Source organism: Danio rerio, chromosome 2, assembly GCF_049306965.1.
Source record: "Danio rerio strain Tuebingen ecotype United States chromosome 2, GRCz12tu, whole genome shotgun sequence".
Lineage (NCBI taxonomy): Eukaryota > Metazoa > Chordata > Actinopteri > Cypriniformes > Danionidae > Danio > Danio rerio.
In genome coordinates, this window is record NC_133177.1 from 10,849,573 (window position 1) to 10,874,806 (window position 25,234).

The 25,234-nt window shown below is 37.4% G+C and overlaps 1 protein-coding gene and 1 long non-coding RNA gene across 4 annotated transcripts in view; both read right to left on the reverse strand.

The window, feature by feature from the left end:
- The window catches only part of scinlb (scinderin like b), a 54,559-nt gene extending 30,013 nt beyond the window's left edge, over positions 1–24,546 (reverse strand). For 2 of the 3 annotated variants that reach the window (XM_073914760.1, XM_073914752.1), the window contains exons 1-5: positions 24,480–24,544; positions 16,823–17,008; positions 6,448–6,602; positions 4,137–4,298; positions 2,723–2,872 (exon numbers count right to left, since the gene is read on the reverse strand). Coding sequence is in view for 1 of the 3 variants with exons in the window: in NM_213090.2 (NP_998255.2) it covers positions 2,723–2,872; positions 4,137–4,298; positions 6,448–6,602; positions 16,823–17,003 (648 nt within the window). In the remaining 2 variants the exon portion in view is untranslated. Of the gene's footprint in view, positions 1–2,722; positions 2,873–4,136; positions 4,299–6,447; positions 6,603–16,822; positions 17,009–24,479 lie in introns of all 3 variants that reach the window. The other variant, NM_213090.2, reaches the window with a different exon arrangement.
- On the reverse strand, positions 12,637–14,276 carry LOC141377795 (uncharacterized). Its single transcript, XR_012390675.1, has 2 exons — positions 13,088–14,276; positions 12,637–12,817 (listed from the first exon to the last, which is right to left on the reverse strand). It is a non-coding gene; the product is annotated as an uncharacterized lncRNA (long non-coding RNA).
- Positions 24,547–25,234: the final 688 nt, after the last annotated feature.

A 25,234-nucleotide genomic window follows, 5' to 3' on the forward strand; every position in this document is an offset into this window, starting at 1 on the left:
GGATGCATTCTCATTAAGAACTGCCAGAGCACAAACAAACAAGCCTTTGTGCCAAGATTTGCATCACCCCTGGTTGTTGATGCCCATAATATATGTGGTTATTCAGGAAATATATAACGCTGCTGCATGGCATTTTTAAAGCAGACATTTTATGGGTATATTTTGAAAAAATTGCCTTGGATTTTTAATTTGAATTAAAACAACCTTAAGTTGTTATAACTCATTTCACAGTAAGTAGCGTATTAATTGGTGACAGCTATCGAATTACTTGAAAACTGACGCCATGATATGAAGCATTATTTTCTAATAATACAAGGGACCGGAATCGGATATTCCACTTACACTATGATTATGGCATGTAAAGATATTATTATTATTATTTCAAGATTTGTCAGGTTTTAGCACTTAAATATCCACAACCAAAGCCTTAAGATTTGATTTGGTCTTTGCTTGTTATAGAGCGTGAGGTCATTTAAAATAAGCAAATCATTAGCTGTAGTGAGATAGAAGTTAGAAGTATTTAGAAGTGGGACTGCAAAACAAATCGTTTCAGCATCAATATCGCAGTGTGAGCTTTCGCAATAGTCACATTGCAGGATCTGCAATGTTGGGTTTGAATAGGTTTTTGAGGCCTGCAACTGTATGAGGATTTAAAAATATATATATATATTGTTATTATTCATAAAACATAGACTACGCAGCATTATTTTACATTTGATTACTCAATTACTGTATACTTAGGCTGCATTTACAATGCAGATCTTGATGGTAAATTCCGATTTTGTAACTGGTATCTGATTTTTTTGATGACATCATCTTTTAAAAGTGACTCGTATCCGATTGTCTGCATTTACACAGCACATGGAAAAGGCTCAATGACCAGGAAAAAAAGAGCGGGCGCTGACTAACAGCTGATAATTAAAGAGTGCTCTTTTCTCTCTTCTTGTATGTAATCTGTTCACAGCTTTTGACAAGATGTTTTACTATAGTTTATGACCGAAAGGTTCTCATTTGTCCATCTCCTTTTAATTTATAGACTTTTTTAAACCTTTAGGCATCTTAATGTTATGTCCATGGCGTGATTTATGCATGTGATGTATGCACTAGGCTAGTTTCATATTAGTTTATATTGGTTACGTGGTGGACATAGCGCTCTTGTTAACATGCTTAAATACCTGAGCTATATGACAATATGAAAGCTGTTTAAGTCCTTGTGTATGAGATTTAAGGTTTGGGACTCTGCTGAAGTCTGTTCTGAAAAGAAAGTGTCAAACCTGATGTCAATCACCATAGTTTTTAATTAAGCGCGACTCGCATTGACAGGTAAAAATCCGATCTAACTGCTTACACTGCAGACATGAGAACACAGATCCGATTCATATCAGATAAATTTCCACATATGAACAAGGCCTGAATCTGATTTGAGTAAATCGGAATCCATGTGATTTATTCCTGCTTACACATACACGGGCCATATCCGATCTGTGCCACATGGGAGAAAAAAGATTTGAGTCAATTGAACAGAGCAGTGTAGCCTAAATGCGGCCTTACACTCTTCTGAAAACAATGCAAGGCTTTTATTTTGTTCATATTTTGTCTTTATTGCATTTATATACTGTACGCTTATAGATTGTTTATTACATTTTATGCAAATGCACTCCCTTACAGAACAAAACCAATTAAAAAAAGATAAATTTATCCCAAATAGAGAAAGTCATCTAGTAAAATTGTATTCTTATCGCAAAATATATCGCAGAAAAACAAAATATCGCAATGTCAGATTTCTCCAATATCGTGCAGCCCAATCTAGAAGATTACTGCAATGTCACTGGAACAACTTTAGCTTTGTGTTTATCTGAAAAGAATTGCCGACCTTAGAATGTTCATCAACCAATCAGAATCAAGCATCCAACAGATCCCATATTATAAACTGTCTTATGCGCCATTTACACTATTGTGTTTTGTTTTAAAATGTGTAAGTCTAGCTATTGTGCCCACACTCCTAAATGCACTAGTGTTAACGTAACCTTAAAAATGTAACGTGGTTAACTTACTTTAACAACTTAAACTGAACATAGCAACATAAAACTTAACACAAAACATAAGAGCATGTGTCATGATTTAAAAAAGAATGGGAATGTGTTGTTATAGCGCAATGCATTCTGGGTTTTTAGGACAAGGAAGCCTGACTTCTATTGATCTCTATTGATTTATTCTATCAAATAGACACTGATCAGTATAAAACTGTAGGCGCTCGCACAACAAAAAAAGTAGAAAATCATGTGTGGAAATGTTTTCTTGCAGCAGCTCATTGATGCGATGTCAGTTACAGATAAACTTCTTCTTTTTAGCTTCTCAGACACACAATAATCATATATAAAGGTATTGACATGTTTGCCCATTTTATTCTGAGTGTTGTGAGATGTTTTTCAAAAGATTTTACTATAAAACGGTCAGCTTTTTCTGTTTTGATTTCCATTGATTTCCATTGTGCACTCAAGGGTTTGTTTACAAACATGGCCGACCAAAACTCGTTATGACGTAGATTCCTGAGCTCTGTTGATCACATTTGTTACAGTGTAGTGCAGTAGTTTTATATAAAGACAAGCAAATAAAATGAAAGGGATTTTGAATTGTGGAAATTTGATCAGCCACGGAATCATTCATCCTGGTGGTTGTGTGGAAATTGTTAAAGGAGAAGTAGAGCTTAAACTTGACTGACTTGAATCAGGGCGTCTGGTTCAGCGTCCTCCTCCACCATGACCAGCTTGGCTCTGCCGTTCCTCTCGTTGTCCCGGATATCAATAGCCAGCTTGGAGGCTTTCAGACGCTCAAATCGGTTGCAGCCACTGCCACACCACTGATAAATATCCTGAGGGAAAAAAACAAAAAGAATGACTAAAACATATTAAAACATACATCTGCTTTTAAAAAGAGCTCCGTATTTTTATTTTGAAAGATAGAAATTAGTTATATTCAGCAAGAATACATCAACTACTCTGATTCACATACTGTGAAATCTTTTAAAGTTTCTATCCAATAAAAAAATCTGTTGTGTCTGGACACCTTCTGAGTTTAATATAATCTCAATTTTGAGAATAAAGTATAAATCGCAAGACTTTTTTTAAAATTCAAAGCTTCTAATTCATAACTTCTTCTCAGAATTCCTAGTAAAAATGTAAAATTGCAATATTACACTCACAATTGGAAAGTATTTAGAATATATATAGACTGTGTGTGTGCGTGCGTGTGTGTGTGTGTGTGTGTGCGTCAACACACACAGTTGACGTGAGAATTATTAGCCCCCCTTTGAATTGTTTTTTCTTTTTTAAAAATTTCGCAAATAATGTTTAACAGAGCAAGGAAATTTTTACAGTATGTCTGATAATATTTTTTCTTCTGGGGAAAGTCTTATTTGTTTTATTTCAGCTAGAATAAAAGCAGTTTTAAAATTTTTTATGAACCCTTTTAAGGTCAAAATTATTAGCCCCTTCAAGCTAGTTTTTAAACATCGTTATACAATGACTTGCCTCATTACCCTAACCTGCCTAGTTAACCTAATTAACCTAGTTAAGCCTTTAAATGTCACTTTAAGCTGTATGGAAGTGTTTTTTTAAATATCTAGTTATTATTTACTGTCATCATGGCAAAGATAAAATAAATCAGTCATTAGAAATGAGTTATTAAAACTATTATGTTTAGAAATGTGTTCAAGAAATCTACTCTTCGCTAAACAGAAATTAGGGGAAAAAATAAACAGGGGAGCTAATAATTCTGACTTTAACTGCATATATAAGCCCTAAATTATTCATACCATACCCATTGCAAATTCTAACTTAAACTTTTTGTTCAAATGTAAATAAAGCAGAGAAATATTTTCTTTCTACAATGATGCCTCTTAAACACGCTGTGAGAAAATGCAGGCATTTCTTAATTTGTTTGTGTTGTAAGAAATTTTTTTGTATGTGTTTGTGTCGTAAGGATTTGCAACACGTATGCTGTCAAATGTGAGGATCTTTTCTTAATTTGCTGCTCTCCTGGCCACTGTACACCTCCTACAGTTATAGGAAATTACACAAATAAACCAAAGTGTTTTCCATTCCCAACTGTTTTTGTGTTTACTTGTCTTCTTGTACCTTCCCCAGGTCGACGATAAAGCAGTCTCCTTTGTTGAAGCTGGCCCAGGACATCGCCACCTCTGTAGCTCTGATGACCCTCCTGCCCTTAATGTGCAGCAGACGTTTCACATTCACATCATTGGTCGACACGTGATGGAAGCCAGACGCAACTCCACCTTGCTGAGGAGACGGGAAAGACAAATCCCTTATTGCATTATGCTAAATTAACCTGGGCAAACGGCCAAAATAAAACTCTAAAAACCATCAACAACCTAAAAGCAAAGCACTCAGCTGAGTGTTTGTCAAAAGAGCTGAGTAAATAAAATGACTGGGAAAATTCTGTATGCACTTGACCCGGAAAGCGAAACTGCTTTGTAATAATTGTTAAATATTTGATTAAATAATATTGATGCAGATCATCAGTTGCAGTTTCTGTCTTCTTTATGGAGTATAGCACCAGTGTGTATGTGTGTGTGTAACAGAGAAAGCTTTGGCCACTTATATTGATAAGTCTGAGAAAATCTAAATAAGCAGGTCGGCTTTCAGAACATGGTAAACATGGTAAGTGTACAGTATTTATGCACATGCAATATAATCTGCAGTTTTACTCCATAGAAAAGCCAGAAACTTTTTTTGTGTTCTCCTATCTAATTGCTGTCAACTTATGATCATTAAAAATGACACATTTGACCTCTTCCCAACAGGGAAAACCAGTTACAATAAAAAGTGCATGATTATACAGTATGGTGTATGACTTCGCAATCTAAAATTGTCATTATAATGGAAATGAATGGGGCAAAAAAAAGCCACCAACATAATGAAAGCGTAGCACATCTAAACAGTACACAAGGGTTTCGCGTTAATTTGAAGGTCAGATCCCCCCAACCCCCCTTGTAATTCACACCCAGGTTACAAACATTATGTTGTAAAACTTTTTCTGCAACAAAAAATGACATTTTGAACCAAATTAAAATAATTAATGTAAGTTATTCCAGCTAAAATTTGTCGTTTTTCGGTGTTGCAACTAAAAGTGTAATTTAATATTAATAAAAATTTTTATTCTGTCGAAGGAAAAACACTAGATAAACTCGAAAGTAATTGACCATGAACTTATGGTTCAACTTAGATTTTTGTTTTAGAAACAAAATCCCAAACTTCATATTTGAATCAGTTAATGGCTGATGACAAAATGCTACCTGGCGAGCGAGGAGTGTTGGCTTTATCTGTGTGGAGTTTGCATGTTCTCTCTGTGTTCGGTTGGGTTTCGTCCGGGTGCTCCGGTTTCCCCCACAGTCCAAAGACATGTGGTACAGGTGAATTGACTAAGCTAAACTATCCGTAGAGTATTAGTGTGGGTGTTTCCCAGTGTTGGGTTGCAGCTGGAAGGGCATCCGCTGCATAAAACATGTGCTGGATAAGTTGATCCCAGATTAATAAAGGGACTAAGCTGAAAAGAAAATGAATGAGTGAAAGAAATGGTAGTTTCACTTTTTTAATGTGTAACCTGCTACAATTGAGTGTATCTCTCACAATGCAAAACACTGAATAAAGTATGAGCTATAATACATTAACTCATAATTATTTTATATAAATATTTTTGTATTTCTTATTTGTAGTTAAAACTGTCAACAATGCATTTAAACCATGTATAAATGTAACTTTTCTTATTGTTTACTGTATTTTTTTTACTTATTTAAATAACCTTCTGATACTTATGCTGATAAGTATATATGTGTGTACATAAAAAAATATATTTGCTGCTGGTTCAAACCACTTATTAAAAAGTGAGCTAAAACAACACAATTGCTGAACTTTATTGTTTTTTTTTTATTCAATCTACTTAAATTTGGTAAGTTAAATTGATAATTTTGTGTTGGAGAAACCTCAAAGAATTGAGTGGAACCCTGTATCTTTTACAGTGTATGTATGTTTGTGTGTATGTGTGTATGTATGCGTGTATGTATGTATGTATGTATGTATGTATGTATGTATGTATGTATGTGTGTATGTGTGTATGTGTGTATGTGTGTATGTGTGTATGTATGTATGTACCCTGAGCTCCTGCAAAACAAAAAAAAAGTCCATGTGTGTTTGCGCACACTTGGCAAATAAAAGAGTTTATTCAGTGTTTGAGTAAAACATCAGCAAACTTACTGAGCTAAACCACTTGTTCAGTGCAACAATAATGATGTGGCATGACTGAATAATAATGAATGAATGAAAACTGTCTGGAGCGAGACTAGCAGGAAGTGAGGTTTTACAGTATTTTATTGCAAGTTAATGATGAACGACTTTGAGTCGTTTTTATTAAACTAAATGTGGACTTCACCATATACTTGATGCCGGACTTGAAGTAACCCAGGAAGGTGAGCGACTCGTTGTTTTGGACCTCGCGGAACTGAACAGGGCTGCCACCAAGAAAGTCATCCAGCTGTGTGGAGAAGATGGCCGCCGCACCACTTTCATCCTGAGAGCATTCATTCCCTGAAAGAGACGGAAATTAGGTCTGTTTGTCATATTATTTTCAGTAAAAGTTAAAAATTTGTACAAAAATGCAAAAAGTTTGGGTTGTAACCATTTTTAAACTCTCCACAGGATATACAAATACAACAGTCCATTTCACACCCATAGATCGAGCTCTTATATGATGACTGCATTTTTAGTTTCTGTGATCAAATCAACTTTGATATTTTTGGGAGCATTAAACAAAAAACATCAGGCTGATACAACTGTTGTCATGGAGAAATTGCAGTATGTAAGGGCCATGATAAAAGAAAGAAATTCTTTAAAATAATATTAATAACATTAGAAACAACATTAAAAGAACAGCTTTGCTGTTTATTAAAATTCAAAACATTTTCTTTGTCAACATATTCAATAATTTTACTACCTGCTTTTGTCATTTTTTTATATTTATTGCTATTTTTAAAGTGTGTAATGATTACCAGCTGAAGTTTATGCGAAAGAACCTATATAATCAAATATGAACCTATATCAAACCTTTTTTAAACCTATATCAAAACTACTCAACAATGTTTATTTAGGTTCTTTCCATGTGGTCGAGCTCCGCTACAGTCCTATTCCACTGCCACTCTCACGGACTCCATTTCCCATAAACCACTGCACTTATACAGCTTAACCTGTTCCAATTATTTATGCAAATAATCACAAATCCAACAAAGAGTTTGAGCTAATTAATCCAGGCAGGGCGAAAAAAAACAATTGTTTGTTACAGTAAAAACAAGACTTCGCAATGAGATAGTGAGTGTCGCTTAAATAGTACAGATGATGAGGAACAGGTGTAACTATAATCAATGCAATGATTTACGGGAAAACGAGTGAGTGTGAAAGGGGTAAAGTCTAGATGGGATACAATTTAATTTAATAAATAATATTAATAAGACTCTGTATGATTACTTTTTTTTACATTACCACGATGGTTGGGCTTAGGGTTGTGGTAGGAATAGACGTTAATAAAATACAATTGTCACCAACTCGGTCCCAGTCAATCCCCTCGCTGGCCAGCAGAGGTCATCATCACCGGACTATTGACATTACGTCATCCATTTACACTGATGGCAGACTCACCTGACACGCACATCCAGCAATCACCCTCCACACACATATAAGCAGCACACACACACACGCTGCTTCATTGCGAAGTTTTGTTTTGCCCCGGCTAACACTACTGAGCGTTCTCAGCCTTGCCTGCTTTCCCGTTGTGATCCTGCTTCGTTTACTGACCCAGTCCAGCCTGCCGCCTGCCTTGTACTTCAGCCTGAATCCCGACTTTGATCCTAGCCGCCTGCCTTTGAACTCTAACCTGCTTACCGACTCTGATACTAGCCGCCTGCCTCTGACCCATGCCTGCATACTCATTCTGTGTTTACCTGCTGCCAGCCAGACAACATACTACAGTGTTTGATGTGAGTTTGTGCACGCACAACATCTGTGTGCTATTGTTTATTAAACTGTGTTTAATAAAAATACTGCAAATGGATCCCTCTGTGTCAGCCACTTCGTTACAACAATTAATGGGTACTGAATAAATAATATGAAAAATTCTCATTAACTTCCGGTCGCAGCTGTATCCCTTTTAGGAACAAATGTGTGAATGGCAATGGAACGGGACGAAGTGCCCTTCAGTGCATGAAGGGATAATGTTTCATGCAATGCTGCTATTATTGTTTAATTTGTATTTTAATGATCAAACATCTGATCAGTTTTGCATAGGTCAATTCATGCTGTAAAATGTCACGTCATTTCATTTCCAAATAAAAAAAAACAATGACTATACTACCTAATTAAAGTCTTGCCGCCTGACTTCTGGATAATCAATTGGTATCAGAAATGGTTTATATGAAGGCCCCTAGAATACGCTAATTTTACCAAAATGAAATATGATCAAAGAAAGTGTTCTTGCAGGACTTGCAGAGTTCATCAAGATTCTTTAGATTCATCTTCAATGCACCCTCCTTCATATTACCCAAAACATGCTCAATAATGTTAATATCTGGTGACTGCGCTGGCCAATCCTGGAGCACCTTGTGCTTCTTTGCTTTCAGGAACTTTAATTTGGAGGCTGAAGTATGAGAAGGAGCTATCCTGCTAAAGAATTTCCCCTTTCCTGTGGTTTGTAATGTAATGGGCAGCACCAATGTCTTGATACCTCGGGCTGCTGAATGTAACCCCAAACCATGATTTTTTCCTTCACCAAACTTAACTGATTTCTATAAGAATCTTGGGTCCATGTGGGTTCCAATAGATCTTCTGCAGTATTGGTGATGATTGAGATGCAGTTCAACAGATGATTCATCAGAAAACTCTACCTTCTAGAAGTCAAGTTATTATTTGTTGCTCTTACAACTGGGATCAACGACAAGACTTTTGTCAGATAGTGTATATTTGTTAAACCAAAACCACTACTAAAATACATTTAAAAAGTATTAAATCTGATCTGATGCTACTTTTAAAACATTCCCCTGCTTCTTTATCAAGCAATCTCATTTAATTGGCCCCAAAACACCAAACTATAACACTGGCGATGGGTTTCTTCTCCTTGCTGGAAGCTTCTGTCTGTAAAAAAAATAATGTCCTACAGCTTACAGGAAAACTTAAACTGAGCTCTCCTGCCAAGCAGCATTGGCAGTCTATATATGTTTTGGTAAAATAATCACCAAGTGAAAACCCCAACGAGGCCACATGGAGCACATTATGTATTTTTTCCACTCCGTGTCCTCAAATAAACCTTTTCTTCTCACACTAATGCTGCAGTCAAGCGTCTGAGAACAACCATGATTTGGAGCGAGTCTGCCAGCATAGCTAGTGCATTTAACCCACTGGGTGGAACAGAAACCACACCTCAGTGATCATTCTCAGAAACTAAACAGGACACACACCGGTCTCAGCAGTCTGAAAGCCAACGTTTGATATACTGCCACATAAACAAGAGAAGACACACTGGATTCTGTTGAGGTGAGTAAGTGCCACAAAGTGAAGAATGCCATCCATACTGTACACTGAACATAGTTCTCCTCAGGGGAAGGAGGATTGCTATTTATGCAATTAGTCTATGACTCAGCATACTGCTTATTTACAAGAACATTATCAGCAATTTTTAACCTTGTTATATTTAATAACACATTGTTCTGTGTGGAGTTTGCCTGTTCTCCCTGTGTTGGCATGGGTTAACTCTAGCTGTTCCAGTTTACCACAGAGTAAAAGACATGCACAGAATTAAATCAACTAAATTGGCCGTAGTATATGAGTGTGAATGTTAGAGTGTATGGGTGTTTCCTAGTACTGGGTTGCAGCTCTGGGTTGTTCTCCCCGTGTTTGTGTGGGGTTCCTCCCGGTGCATCGGTTACAGTCCAAAGACATGTGGTATAGGTGAATTGAATAAGCTAAGTTATGCGTAGTGCATAAGTGTCTGTGTTTTCTAATGTTGGGTTGCAGCTGGAAGTGCATCCGCTGTGTAAAACATATACTGGATAAGTTGGTGGTTCGTTCTGTTGTGGTGACCCCTGATGAATAAAGAGACTAAGTTGAAGGTGAATGAATGAATGAATGAATGAATGAGATACAGTATCAATACATTATAAAAAATTCTGGGTTGTCATAATCCAAAGTTGGGTCAAATATGGATAAAACTAACCATTGGGTAAAAAGTGTTTTATTATTATTATTTAATTTAATTGAAAAAAATGTCCATATTTGACCCAACCAGCATTTTTTTAGTGTGTATTGCTGTTGCACCAATGTCGGACTACAGTGAGTGTGAAACTGATATTCAACATTTGGTGGAGTTAAGATTACACAGGTGTTTGCAAACCTGTTTTTGCATTTTTCACAGAAGATACATTTTGCATAAGCTGCATCAATTTTCTGAGAAACATCTGTCTCACTACCTTGCATACAGCATATATACCAGGGGTGTCAAACATAGGGGCCGCGGGCTAGATCAGGCCCACAAACGGGTTTAATCCAGCCCGCGAGATGATTCTGTAAAGAATAAAAATGAGCTGCAAGTTTTCAATAAAAGAAACTGCTGTTCCAATTGTGTCCACTGGATGCAACAGCATAAAAGCAAACTGTTCATTTCATCCGATCCAGAAGCCTGAATCACTGCCTTTTCAGAGAGAAAGACCACTATGCCCTGCCATTTGACACTAAGGTGTTCTCACGAGAACAGGTAAGTATTTTCCGATTTGCCAGTTTAGTGGCTATTTCGTACAAGTTCAGTCATATGAAAATGAACCATTTAAAAAAAAAAGGCGTGGCAATCAAACACACCCCTAAACCACAGGTGTCAAACTCAATTCCAAAAGGGCCGCAGCTCTGCACAGTTTAGTTCCAACCCTAATTAAACACACCTGATCAAACTAATTGAGTCCTTCAGACTTGTTTGAAAACTACAGGTAAGTTTGTTGGAGCAGGGTTGGAACTAAACTGTGCAGGGCTTCGGCCCTCCAGGAATTGAGTTTGACACCCTTGCCTTAAACCCAGTCATTGGTGGATAAGCAAATCATTGTAAATGTTACGAATGAGATCGTGCAAATTGATATGAATTAGCCAAATCAAAAAGTTACAAATTGCAGCGATCATGTTGTCCTCATGCTCTAGCTTTATGTTTTATGCTGATCATATTAAAACAAAGAAAACAATCTGAGGTTGTTGGTTTTAAGTTATATATACCATGATTTACTGATGCGACCCACTTGGGAAAATATTTTCATCCATGTGGCCACTGAGATAAAATGAGTTTGACACCCCTGATATATACTTAAGAAAATATTGGGTAGTTTAAACCCAGTGCTGGGTCAAATATAGACAAGTCCAACAGTTTAACATTTAAAGATTATTTTTAAAATTAAACCAATGAGCTTTTACCACATTTCACCCAATGCACAGTGGTGCAGTGGGTAGCACGATCGCCTCACAGCAAGAATTTTGCTGGTTCGAGTCCGGCCGGGTCAGTTGGCATTTCTGTGTGGAGTTTGCATGTTCTCCTCTAAATTCCTCTGGGTGCTCCGGTTTCCCCCACAGTGCAAAGACATGTGCTATGCAGTAGGTAAACTGAATAAGCTAAATTGGCCGTAGTGAATGTAAGAGTGTATTGGTGTTTCCCATTGCTAAGTTTCAGCTGGAAGGGCATCCGCTGTGTAAAATTTATGCTGGATAGGTTTATTCTGCTGTGACGATCACTGATCAATAAAGTGACTAAGCCATACCTGCCAACAATCCTGTTTTTCCCGGGAGTGTCCCCTATTTCAGACCCATCTCCCGCCCATCTCACGTATGATCCTGTCTCCCGGAAAACTCGCGGAATTCCACCCCACTTTTCACTTCGCGCGCACCTACCTCTCCACCCCCCAACTTCCTCCCTCGCTCTTCACTTCGCACATCTACCCCTCCAGCGTTCCCCTGCTCTTCACTTCACATGCACCCCTGGATAAAATCTAAGCCAAATATGAAATTAATGATAATTGTTTTTTGTTCAACCAATCAACTGAAATTAACTTTCTGCTCCTCTGCAAAACCCACAGATCCAAAATGAATGTGTTTTTAGATTTGATGATTCAGTGTCCCAGTCAAAGTCACTTGTTTCTTTTCTGAATTAATTTAAGTTAAGTTAATAATTCAATGACTTTTCTACAGCCCTAACATAGACACTTATCAACATGTACTGGTGTAAAAGTAGGGTGAGATACTGGCGGCACAAAATATGCAATGTCTACTATTGTCACTGCAATGTGACAATACAGTTTTGAACCTATAGTTGAAGTCAGAATTATTATCCCCCTCTGAATTTATTTTCGTTTTTTAAATATTATTATATGAAATTTTCACAGTATATTTGATAATATTTTTTCTTCTGGAGTAAGTCTTATTTGTTTTGTTTTGGCAAGAATAAAAGCAGTTTTTAATTTTTTTAAAGCCATTTTAAGGTCAAAATTATTATGCCCATTAAGCAAATTTTCTTTCCGATTAACTTGTCTAATTACCCTAACCTGCCTACTTAACCTAATTAACCTAGTTAAGCCTTTAAATGTCACTTTAAGCTGTATAGAAGTGTCTTGAAAAATATCTAGTCAAATGTTATTTACTGTCATCATGGCAAAGATAAAATAAATCAGTTATTAGAGATGAGATACTAAAACTATTATGTTTAGAAATGTGTTGAAAAAATCTTCTCTCCGCTAAACAGAAACTGCGTATAAAAATAAACGGGGCTAATAATTCTGACTTCAACTGTATATGAAGCATCGCTCAGACAAAGGTGACTTTCAAACCAAGCAACTTTCTGTTGGCCAGTGTGCTGAATTCAAGTGAGCAACTGTAAAATTCGAACTCAAAATTTCTGATGACTAGATGTCTTATAGGAAAATCTGTCAAAAAATTTTAATGTTATTTACTGATTTATAGTGAAAACTAAATTGCTCATGCCGTCAAATAAGCAAGGTCACCACACACCACCAAATTGGTGTTCCCTAGAATGTTTACACATAACACTGAATTAATTGGTCTTTGTGGGACTGTTTTGAAAACACTGCCTTACAAGAAGACACTGTTCATTGATCTAAAATTCACAAATGTGCACCTGCACATACTAAGCAAATGTCCTGAGCATGTCTAGCTTTTGAGGATCTTTTGGTCTACTTCACTTTGTCAGGCAGGCCCTATTTAAGTGATTTCTTGATTGCAAACAGGTGTGGCAGTTATCAGGCCTGGGTTTGGCTAGAGAAACTCAGGTGTGATAAACCTGCATTATTATTTAAGTGTGTTTGTGTGTGGTGGGGGGGGTGTTAATAACAAAATCCTTCATTCCAAAACTGCATGATGTGCTTACTTTTGTTATCTTTGACAATTTTTTTTATTTGTTTGATGATCTTTAACATTTAATGTGCTAAAAACGTAAAAAAACAGGGGTCAAACACTTGTTCACACCACTGTATTATGAAACGAATATTTTGTGTTTAGTTATTTACCTGTGTCAAAGTGTGCAGCCGACACACCCATCCTACTGATTTCAACATATCCCTAATCCTACTCAAAAGAACATTCAATATTTACATACACCTATCCTAAAAACGATTCCTGTATAAATGATGTATGGCAATTTTAGGTCAAGGTTTTTAATGGGGAATATCAATATGGCCAGTCAAACACTTCCAATGGCCTCACCACCTAATGATGGTTTACCCACCTAGTTATTACAGAGATCAGTGAAGTGAATAAGAGTCGCTGAACTACCATGCACAAACTGACAACTGTAAACACAGGCAACTAAAGTGCATCCAAAAAAGTATTCATAGTGCTTCACTTTTTCCACCATTTTTATGTTACAGCCTTATTCCAAAATGGATTAAATTCATTTATTTCCTCAACATTCTACACACAATACCCCATAATGACAATGTGAAAAAAGAGTTTTTTGTTGCAAATGTATTAAAAATAAAAAACCTTAACATTAATAGCTAGAAGAAAAATTCTTATGGAGTGGAAATCACCAATGCCACCTAAACTGTCACTTTGGCTTAGTAATGTAATGCTATTTTTGAAAACAGAAAAAAATTTAATATTTTCTCAGAGGATCAACCAAATATTTTTCAAACCATGGGACCCTCTAATAATTCATATTGAGACTAATGTACTCCTTCCTTTTTGTAAATTTTTTTTATTTTATTCTCATTATTATTATTATTATTACTATTATTATTATTTCTTCTTATTATTAATATATTTTTTAATTAATGCATTTCCTTTTCATAATAATTTTTATTATGATCATTTGTCTTTGTTTCAAATTTATGTATGGTTCAAAAAAAAAAAGAAAATACCTTTGTCATTGAATACCTTTAATGTACTGTACCTTTTGTCAAAAACACAATAAAAAAATTATAAAAAAATAAAAATTAATAAACCTGAAGCATCACATGTACAGAAGTATTTACAGCTTTTGCCATAAAGCTCTAAGTTGAGCTCAGGTCCATTCTTGAGATGTTTTAGCAGCTTAATTGGAGTTCACCTGTGGTAAATTCAGTTGATTGGACATGATTTGAAAAGGCAAAAACCTGACTATATAAGATCCCAGGGCTGACAGTGCATGCCAAAGCACAAACCAAGCACGAAGACAAAGGAATTGTCTGTAGACCTCCAAGACAGGATTTTCTCGAGGCACAAAGCTGAAGAAGGTTACAGAAACATTTCTGCTGCTCTGAAAGTTCCAATGAGAACAGTGGGGTCCATCATTCGTAAGTGGAAAATGTTTGGAACCCCCAGGACTCTTCCTAGAGCTGGCCGGCCATCTAAGCCGAGTGATCAGGGAGAAGGGCCTTAGTCAGGGAGGTGATCAATAACCCGATGGACACTCTGTCTGTGCTCCAGTGTTCTTTTGTGGAGAGAGGAGAACCTTACTGAAGGACAACCATCTGTGCAGCAATCCACCAAAGTGGCCTGTATGGTAGAGTGGCCAGACAGATTCCACTCCCCACCTGGAATTTGCCAAAAGGGATTTGAAGGACTCTCAGATCATACTAAACTAAATTCTCTGGTCTAATGAGACTAAAATTGAACTCTTTGGAGTGAATGCTAGGCAGAGGAAAAGATGAATGCACACAAATGTACAGAGACATCCTGAATGAAAATCTGCTTCAGAGTGCTCTTGACCTCAGACTGGGCAACGGTTCATCTTCCAGCAAGACAATAGCCCAAAGCACACCGCCAAAATAATATTGGAGTGGCTTCACAACAACTGGGGGAATGTCCTTGAGTGGCCCAGCCAGAGCCCAGACCTAAATCCTATGGAACATCTCTGTAGAGATCTGAAAATGGCTGCACAGCATTGCTTCCCATCTAACCTGATTAAGAGGTACTGCAAAGAAGATTGGGCAAAAGTAATTGCGGCCAAAAGTACATCAACAGAGTATTGAGCAAAGGCTGTGAATATTTATGTACATGTGATTTTTCAGGTTTTTTATTTTTAATAAATTTGCAACAATTAAAAAAAAATCACATTTCACATTGTTCACATCTCATCACTTTTTTCACATTGTCATTATGGGGTCTTGTGTGTAGAAGTTTGAGGAAATAAATTCAATCCATTTTGGAATAAGGCTGTAACATTAAAAAAAAAATGTGGAAAAAGTGAAGCTCTATGAATACTTTCCAGATGCACTGTTGATACACTTGCACTAATCTTGAAATATATATCTTCTTTAGGTTCAACAGAACATAAGCTTTATATAAAAGGTTTGAAATTTCTCACAGAAACAACAACACACAGTAACAACAGTAACAACAACAAATGCACATTAAGACATAAAATGTAAACATAAAGAATAAATAATCACTTTAAGTGTCCACCCCCCCCCCCCTCCCCCCTCCCCCAAGTAAATGTTTAAAATGATCTAAAATATGCAAGTCACCGAAACATCTCTGCTTTAGTCTATGCCTTATGTAAATGTCTAATGGCTGCTGGTATGAAACTATTTTTGTATCGTTTCATTCTACAGCTTAATACTAGAAACCAGCGACCGGAAGGAAGAAGCTGAAACTCTGAGTGTAGGGGATGAGCAGTGTCACTTAAAATTGAATTTGTGATTCTCTTTAGCTGCCTGGTGTACACAGCCTCTAGATTGGCTAGTGACACCCTGGTCAGCTTACTGGACCACTTAGCTATTTGATTTAGTGAGTATTTATTTTTGACAGAAAGATTCCCAAACCATGACACCAAAGCAAAGGATACTTATTTCATACTTCATACTTATTTGCTTTATGTAAAAGTTTGAAATGTTGTGGTCCTCCTCACATCTTACTGATTTTGTTGAAATGCTTTAACAAAGACAATTAGTAAATAAACAAATGCTCCCAGGACCAAAAGTACTGAAAAATCATACTGCAAAAAGTCATACTGAATTGGTTGAACATCAATTGACCAAGCAAATTCAAGAACCATCTTCTCTCGCTGAAGTCATTTGTGTTTAACTATACGCCATTTCTTTGTAAACCTTACTCAATACAGATTTCTCAAGAGTTAAGAAAGCTCTTAAAAAATTAGTCGACTGATAAAAGACAAGCCACATCCTTCCTCATCTAAATGTCGCAGTATGACGCAGTCCTGAAAAGAGACTTTCACATCATAGTACACCCAATGGTAGGATGCTATACAAAGGTTTTGCACACTAACACAGTCTGTGACTTACCCAGCCACATGTGGATAGAGTAGGAGGGTGCGCTGGTGGTGTGCAGCAGAATGTAGGCATCCCCTGTAAAGAAGCTGCCATGAAGATTTTTGGGCACCGGTTTCAGGTCCATGTTCTCAATCCGCCACACCTGCAGACCAGAAACCTTTCCGGCAGTCGTGAACTCCTTGTGGGACACCATAGTGACTGGAAAGGAGACGTGTGTTTTAGAGATGTGTTTTCAGAGAATTACACTATACAGAGAACCATCTAATGCGTAAGCAAAAGAAGCTTTAGAGAAAAAAAGAAGTATCTGTTTCTCTGAGGAAATAGCCTGCACAATCCTGGAAAACATTTACATGCATTTTTACAAAATATATTGCGATACGATTCACCAGATGACAGGAACAGCTATATTTGGAATAAAATCCTTCTTAGGATGATTGGTGGGTTTTGGGAGTGCATAAAATGTAGCAATACAATAATAGTAATATGCACAGCACAATATACCGAAAAAGAGAAAAACACCTAACTTTTAAAGGTTCACGAAACCCTCGAGTACTTTTTTTGAGATTTTTTTGTGTGTGTTGAGTATCAGTTAAGACAATGTTAGCACCTGTTAGCTGTAATTGTGGGGAAAACTGGATAATTACGAGCTTTTGTCAGCTAATTTCAGCTTCCGGGTTTAAAATGATTTTTGGGGCAGGATCAAAATCGGTGACGCAGCGCAAAACTGCAAGTGCAAAGATAGCGTGTTAGTTTCTCATTATTATTCATAATGGAGTTTTCTTATGCTATGAGAAGAGCTTGCTTTTTAATTATTCATGAGAGCACATGCTTACAGAAAGCAGGGCAGACCTGCCAGCAGTGCCAAGCTGTGAGACATGGACCCACGGCACACAGTATATAGCTGTTCATGAAGGGTCGTATGTGTTTATTTCCATGATCCACAGGGTTTGTTGTATGTTTTTCCCCGCGATGCTGTCAGGGCCGATACAGCAAAGCTGTTTGTGTGCAGCAAGCATTTTTGTCGGGAGAGCAGTACGAGAATTGAAGAATGGCGGACTTTGTCTTTTATCAGTGGAGTTCCTTCACATTTAGACACATTGTCGTGCTGCTGTGTGCGCCTAAATCCTCCAGATTACCAACAGGGCTAATGGCTAAAATAGACAGGGCAAAAGTCCTGCTGCACTGAGTCTGCATTCAGACCAGGGGATTGAGGGAAAAGTCCTCATTGTGTTTCAAGAGTTCCCACTTAAATATGCTTGGCACTTATAGCAGGTTTGGCATGCTGTCCCGGGGGAGAACCCTGAGCTCGGAGATATTTGAGCCCAGGGCTCCCGCCCGGTCTAGAAGCATATCAGGAGAACCGAGATCAGGTAGGTCTCGATTGCTCCCCCTTTAGAAGGGGAGAAAAAGGAGGAGATGGGGTGGAAGGGGGGATTCTTCCATAATGAAGATGAGGAGAAAGTGATCCATTTATACTAAGCTAGGATCATTCTGATTGGATTATTACTGATTACGGATGAGTGGCCAGCGGTGCACAATCATATCACGTGCTCCTCTCGAAATTAGTTTATGAAACTTCACTTATATGAACATTTATCTTTACAGTTGTATAAATTGTGGTTATGTGTATATGAAATTACGAATAACAAGTGTAGCAGGGCATTAAATTACTGTTTATTTCTTTGCATTTTAACTTTGTAAACTATAAAATCATGCGTCTGCTCAGGGTTTGTGTCTCATTTCGTGAGCCGACAGACAACAGTTGTTCACTCCCCTCCTTCTCCCCTGCTGGCCACGCCTACTCCTGCCCTTTGCTCGCGGAGCTCCACGCCCATTCAGATGCATCTATTGAAAAAATTCTGAGGTAGACCTGAACCGAAAGTGAGGGGTGTCATGACCCTCTAAAATGTATTTATTTAGTTTCACATTTATTTGTTTTGGTTTATTTAGATTCACAGTTCACAGACTCCTGTCTTTAAACGTAACAGTTATACAAGTCTGTCTAGTGTGTGTTTCCATTAAAAAACAACAGTAACACACTTAAGAATGAGTTCATGATAATGTGCCCCTCCAAGTAAAGTGATTACTGTACATAAAGATACATTACCGGGCCATGAGATTATGTTAGTTACATTTCGCTTTAACTAAAGGCTGATTTATACTCCTGCGTCGAGTAATCAGCATGTCCCACAGCGCCTGCCCTGCACGTAGTCGTGCATTTATACCTATGCGTGCTGTTTGTGTTTCTCTGTAATAAAACTTTCAAAACGCTAGCTGGCAGCGGGTTTTAAGTTCCTCTGTGTTTAATTTCTTTGCAGGCGTTTAGTTTTTTCTGAATGCTACCTTGATGTACAAGTAGCTAAAACTCGCTTATTCAAAGGTGGGAACCGGTGCAGGTGCACCAACCTTAATCATAAGGTAAACACAAAACAACGATTAACACCTAGAGCTTTTTCACGAGACATTTGTAAACACTCCACACTTGTAAACACTCGCTCCATCAGGCTCGCGGCTCTCAGAACCACCAACACTTATCACAGACCAATCACAGATAAGTGTGCAATATGCGTCGTTGCGACGTGTAGTTACATCTTTTGAGAAGTGCACGTCAGCCACGACAAGGGTTATGCGACCGCACGAAGGCTGCACCGGAGCATAATTAATAAACATGAACTAACAAGTACTTAAAGCAGCCAGTATCCACTCATGGAATCATATGACGCATGTTGTAGTTAAAGTTAATTCTTGATTAGTACATGCTTTAACTGATCATTAGTTCATAATGAAGTAACGTTTAACTATTTCTGATATATTAACATAATTATTCATGTATTGTTATTGTAGAATTTCACCCAATTAAATTTGAATGAAAACGTATGATTTTGGGTGGCATGGTGGCTCAGTGGTTAGCATAGTCGCCTTACAATAAAAAGGGTGCTGGTTCGAGTCCCGACAAGGCCAGTTGGCATTTCTGTGTGGAGTTTGCATGTTCTCCCTGTGTTTGCATGGGTTTCCTCCGGGTGCTCCGGTTTCCCCCACAGTCCAAAGACATGCGGTACAGGTGATAAACTAAATTAGCCATAGTGTATGTGTGTTAATGAGGTTGTATGGATGTTTCCCAATACTGGGTTGCAGCTAGAAAAAACATACGCTGTGTAAAACATACGCTGGAATAGTTGGCGGCTCATTCCGCTGTGGCGACCTCTGAAATAGAGACTAAGCCGAAGGAAAATAAATGAATGAATGAATGAATGAATGAATAAATGTGCCAACATACCCCACCCCTTGAACTCAACCATCATTGGGGGGATGTGGAATTCATACTAAAATATACTAATGGGATTATACAAAATAATATAATTTAGTCACTACATCAAAAAGTTATGAAATACTGCAAAATTGACTTGTGACAACTTACATCTAACACGATTTTGACTAAAATCCAAACATCGCAATGTCAATGAGGAAACGCTCCACTGCTACAGAGAATATAATCTGAATGTTCTGTGATTCTGGAATCACCGGCTCCCATAAAACACGCAATCTGGCACAGGCAACTATCTCTGTCCACCTAAACTCTCGGCGCCATTTACTCACATGCAAAAATTCAGATGCAAATGCCCTATGCATCACACCTCCACGCCAGTGTGACGGACAGATAAGACTGTGGGCTTTTGAAAAAGAGGATAGTGGTGACCAGCTGATAAGCAAGAGAAACACAGAACGAGGCGATATACTTGACTTACGAGTCACCTGAACTGTAAACATAAGCATTGCATAGAAACTAATCCTGACATTTAACAAGGTGTTGGCCTGTTGTGCTAAGAATAAGAAATAACACGCCTCTGTGGTAATTCTTTGTTGTTGTCTTGCCTTTGAAGTAGGGAAAACCCAATTCATGCAAATGGACGTGTTTACATATTTCCTGCAGCAGATGTAAATGGCTGTTTTAGAGCCTTTAATAGTTATTCAAGAGTTCACACTTAGCTGATGATTGATTTTAAAGCAAGTTTGGCATGCTGCCCCGTGAGAGAGCCCTGAGCTCAAAGGTCATTGAGCCCTGGGCTCCCTCACGTTTCTCTACCTGAGCTACATAGGTTTCTAGATCTCCCCCTGTTTTGATAACAGCTGATGACAGAACATATGCAGAAGAGATATGCTTTTGACGGTAGTGCTAAATTTAGATTGATCAATTGACTTATGGTATAGTTTTTGGACTGTAGAAGGAAACCAGCGAATGTGGTGGGAAACCCATGTGAGCACGGGAAGAACATGCTAACTTTGCACAGAATCAACAGACGGCCTGTTAAAGGACTAGAACCGGTGATGTTCTTGCTGTGAGGCAACAATGTCAATCACTGGGCCACCGTGCCGCCCTGTGAAGGGAAAGGTGGAGGAGCAGGGGTGGAAGGGGGATTCTATAAATCAAACTGTAGTGAGAAACCCTGGCTCTTTATAGTGGGTTAGGATTCAGCTAATTGGTGAATTATACGTTAGTTAATGTGGAACCAGCACTGTTCAATGATAATCACGTGATCCTCTTAAAATTAATTTATAAACTTCACTTAGGCCCCGTTTACACTAGTGCGTTTTAGGCCCCGTTTACACTAATGCGTTTTAGTTTGAAAACGCATAAGTTTTGCTACGGTTACGCCATCCGTCCACACTATTATCGATTATTAAAACTGATATTCAGCAAAAGAGAGGGTATGTTTCGTATTTTCACTGAAATTGAAAGGAGACAGTTGTTATCGGCTCCGTTTTGTTATAAATATCCACAAAGTGAAGATGACGCTCATATATGCAGCACGCCGCCTCAACATTTCTGCTGTCTGTTTAGTTGCTAATATTAAAATGAAAATAGGCAGTTCCTTAAATCATGTTTACATTTTATTGTTGAGAAAGTAAAACAACGTAGCCAGGGTGATGTGAATGAAGTACACTGTTCCCTTTGAAGATTTACCCGTGTCCTCGGTATAGTCTGTTTTCCATATCAAACTGAGAAGAAGAGACTGCAGCCTTGATCAAACTTGCGAAGTCTGAACTTACACGGAGAAGATGCAGGACTAAACTGTGTGTGTTAGGCTACTTAATATTGAGGAAAAGCCCCAATCAGAGAGGCGAATGTCTGCAGCCCCGCCTCCATTTTCAGATGTCTCCGTTTTCCATCATCCACACTGACGGAGCAGCAGCGTTTCAGAATGAAAACGGCCTCTCCAGCGTTTTCAAAACGCTCCGTTTTCGGCGCTCGAGAACTCCGGCATAGTGTGGACGGTTGGCATAACCGTAGCAAAACTTATGCGTTTTCAAACTAAAACGCATTAATGTAAACGGGGCCTTAGTTCCTCCTGTTTTAATGATTAAATGTGATTGTGTAATGCTGTTTATACGATGTGTACATTCCTGTAATGCAAAGCTATGTTTGAATCATGGTTATTTCAGTCTTAAGTGTCAAGTGACCTTTCAGAAATAATCTAATATGATGATTTGCTGCTTAATATCATACTATGTCAACATAATGTCTTTATATTACATTTTGATTAGTAAATGTGTACAAAATTTGCAAAAGTAATGTATATTCAAAAATCCTTATGACATATGTACCACATACAGTTGAAGTCAGAATTATTGCGACACTGCTCGCTGCACAGTCACTTGGACTCCAATGAGGGGGAGCTTGAGCTCAAACTCCTCCTACTATAATGCGTACACCCACCTCACCTCTAACCCCAACCCCCAGTGACATCACTTGTAGAAGAAGTGCAAGGAAGGAGGAACTGGAGCTCAAGCTCCCCCTTGCTGGATCTCAGCTCTGCCCAACTGGCTCAGCAGTGAGCACAACTTGGAATTACCCCTTCTGAATTATTAGACCCCCTGTTTATTTTTTCCCCATTTTCTATTTAACAGAGAGACGATTTTTTTCAACACATTTCTAAACAAATTAGTTTATGTTTATAGTTATAATAACTCATTTCTCATCAACTCATTTCTAACAGTAAATAATATTTGACTGTATATTTTTCAGGACACTTCTATATAGCTTAAAGTGACATTTAAAGGCTTAACTAGGTTTATTAGGTTAACATGGCAGGTTACGGTAATTAGACAAGTTATTGTATAATGATGGTTTGTTCTGTAGACAGACGGGGGGGGAAATATAGCTTAAAAAGGTTAATAATTTTGTCCTCAAAATGGTGTTTAAAAAAATGTAAATCTGCTTTTATTCTAGCCGAAATAAAACAAATAAGACTTTCTCCAGAAGAAAAAATATTATCAGACAAACTGTGAAAATTTCCTTGCTCTGTTAAACAAGAGACAGAAATAAATACATAAAAGGGGGCTAATAATTCTGACTTCAACTGTATAATTTAATACTGAACCACAGACAGCTGCATATGCTAAAACCAAACAGTTTTCCCCCTGAAATGCCACAATTTTAATTATTATGCTACATTAAACATGACAATTTTGAAACAGAAGTTATTTATTATTTTATGGTAAACTTACAGAAATACATTTTTAATAATCATTTATATGCACCCACTTTATACAATAGACATGTGCTGACAGCAAAAAATAAATGCTATGTGTTCATGTTATAAAATGTTTACGGTGCTATTGAGTTGAAAAGCAAATAGGTTTAGGACTGGTTTGGTGGTATGGGTAGCGTAAAGGAATGGTTAAGGTTTAAGGGATGGGTCAACATTGTAAATATAAATGCAATTACATTAATTACAGAATTAATATCTTTTATTTTACATTTTGATCAGTGCATGTGTGCAGCATTTGCATAAAATGTACATTCGAAAGTCCGTAATGATGACATGTTACATGTGCTGAGACAGCTGCATACACTTAAACCTAAAAAGTTTACACCAGGACATGGTAAAATTTAAATTAGAATATAACACAATAAACATGACATTTTGAAACTGATATTCTATATTATTTTATGGTACATTTAATGTAATAAACATTTAATAACAGTTTATATCCCAAAACTTTACTGAAAGCAAAAATAAATGCTATCTGTTCATGTTATAAGATGTTTATGGTGCTATTGAGTTGAAAAACGGGTAGGTTTGGTGGTATGGGTAGTTTAAAGGGAGGGTCATTGTAATTAAATGAAGGTACAGGAATGAATTGCAGAAGTACATTCAGGGATGATTTAAATACAAGTACAATGTAAAAATGTGGCACCAAGTGATTAATTTAAATGTAGAGTTTAAGGTCACTAAATAAAAAGAGGGGCTAAAGTAGTTTTGTTTGTTTGTTTATAGCGCATGACATGCTACTATTCTACAAATCTTTCAAACATTTTCATTTCACCCCGATGATTTTTCCTTCTCTGCTGTACTTCACTTAATTCAGTGCTTGCAGGAAAATGAATGAATGCTCACTTTTATAGCCAACAGCAAAGTAAGAGTTGGACTTTGTCTCATACAGGCTTCGTGACGCACGCTATACCGTGTTCACATCTGGATGACAAATATTTCGGAAACTCCGCGTCAGCTTGTGTTTATACAAAGAAACATTTATAGACTTTACCAGGACTGTTCTGTAAGCAACTGCAGAGTTGCGAGAAAACAGTTATAAAACGACTCAATCCATTAGTCTGGTGTTATGCAGATAGACGTGAGGTAAAAACAGAATAATGAAAACAACTTACGAGGCTGTGGCAGATGCAGACGGCTGGCAGTGCAGGAGAAAAGCTGAAGTGTTTGCAGACACTGTAGAAATTCTTTTTTCAATCCGCGATTTAACAGGAGGGAGTGTCTGAAACAGGGGCGTGTTTCAATACACGGGTGAGGTCGTTTTTCTACCTAGACTGCATTTTAAGCATTAAACTCGTGTTAATGCGTATATCATATTCAATTATCAGCTCACCAGCCTCAGAAGCAATCAACGGCCCTTCATTTTTGGCTCATTATACGATTCTTTAGGCGGTTCTTTTGTGATTTTAAACCGACATAACTGCAAAAACATAACTGCAGATTTATTATAGAGATTATCACTTATGCTTACTTTAAATAGTCTGAAAACCTGTTTTAGAGAATTCTGAGTTTTGCAATTTAGCTTACATTTCACAAAGTTTAAGTATATGTCAACACATTCAGTTTGAATCTCGAAATGTATCTCAGAATTGCATCTTCATGCATTGCGAAAGCAGTTTACAGGCTTTCATTTTATATTTTGAAATGCTTTTTTGAGTTTGTTTGACTTTGTTGCAGTTATAAAAAGCTTTCTTGCTATTCTTTTTTCTTAGAACTGCAATTTTACACGTTTCTCTTGCATATTTGACTTTCTACGCTTTCTACCTCCCACCCCACCCATCTAACATTGATGAAAATGTTTGTGGAAGGTTCATAAAAATAAAATAAAAGGCATAAATGAGTAACATTTACAATATGGATCTGGCTGGGA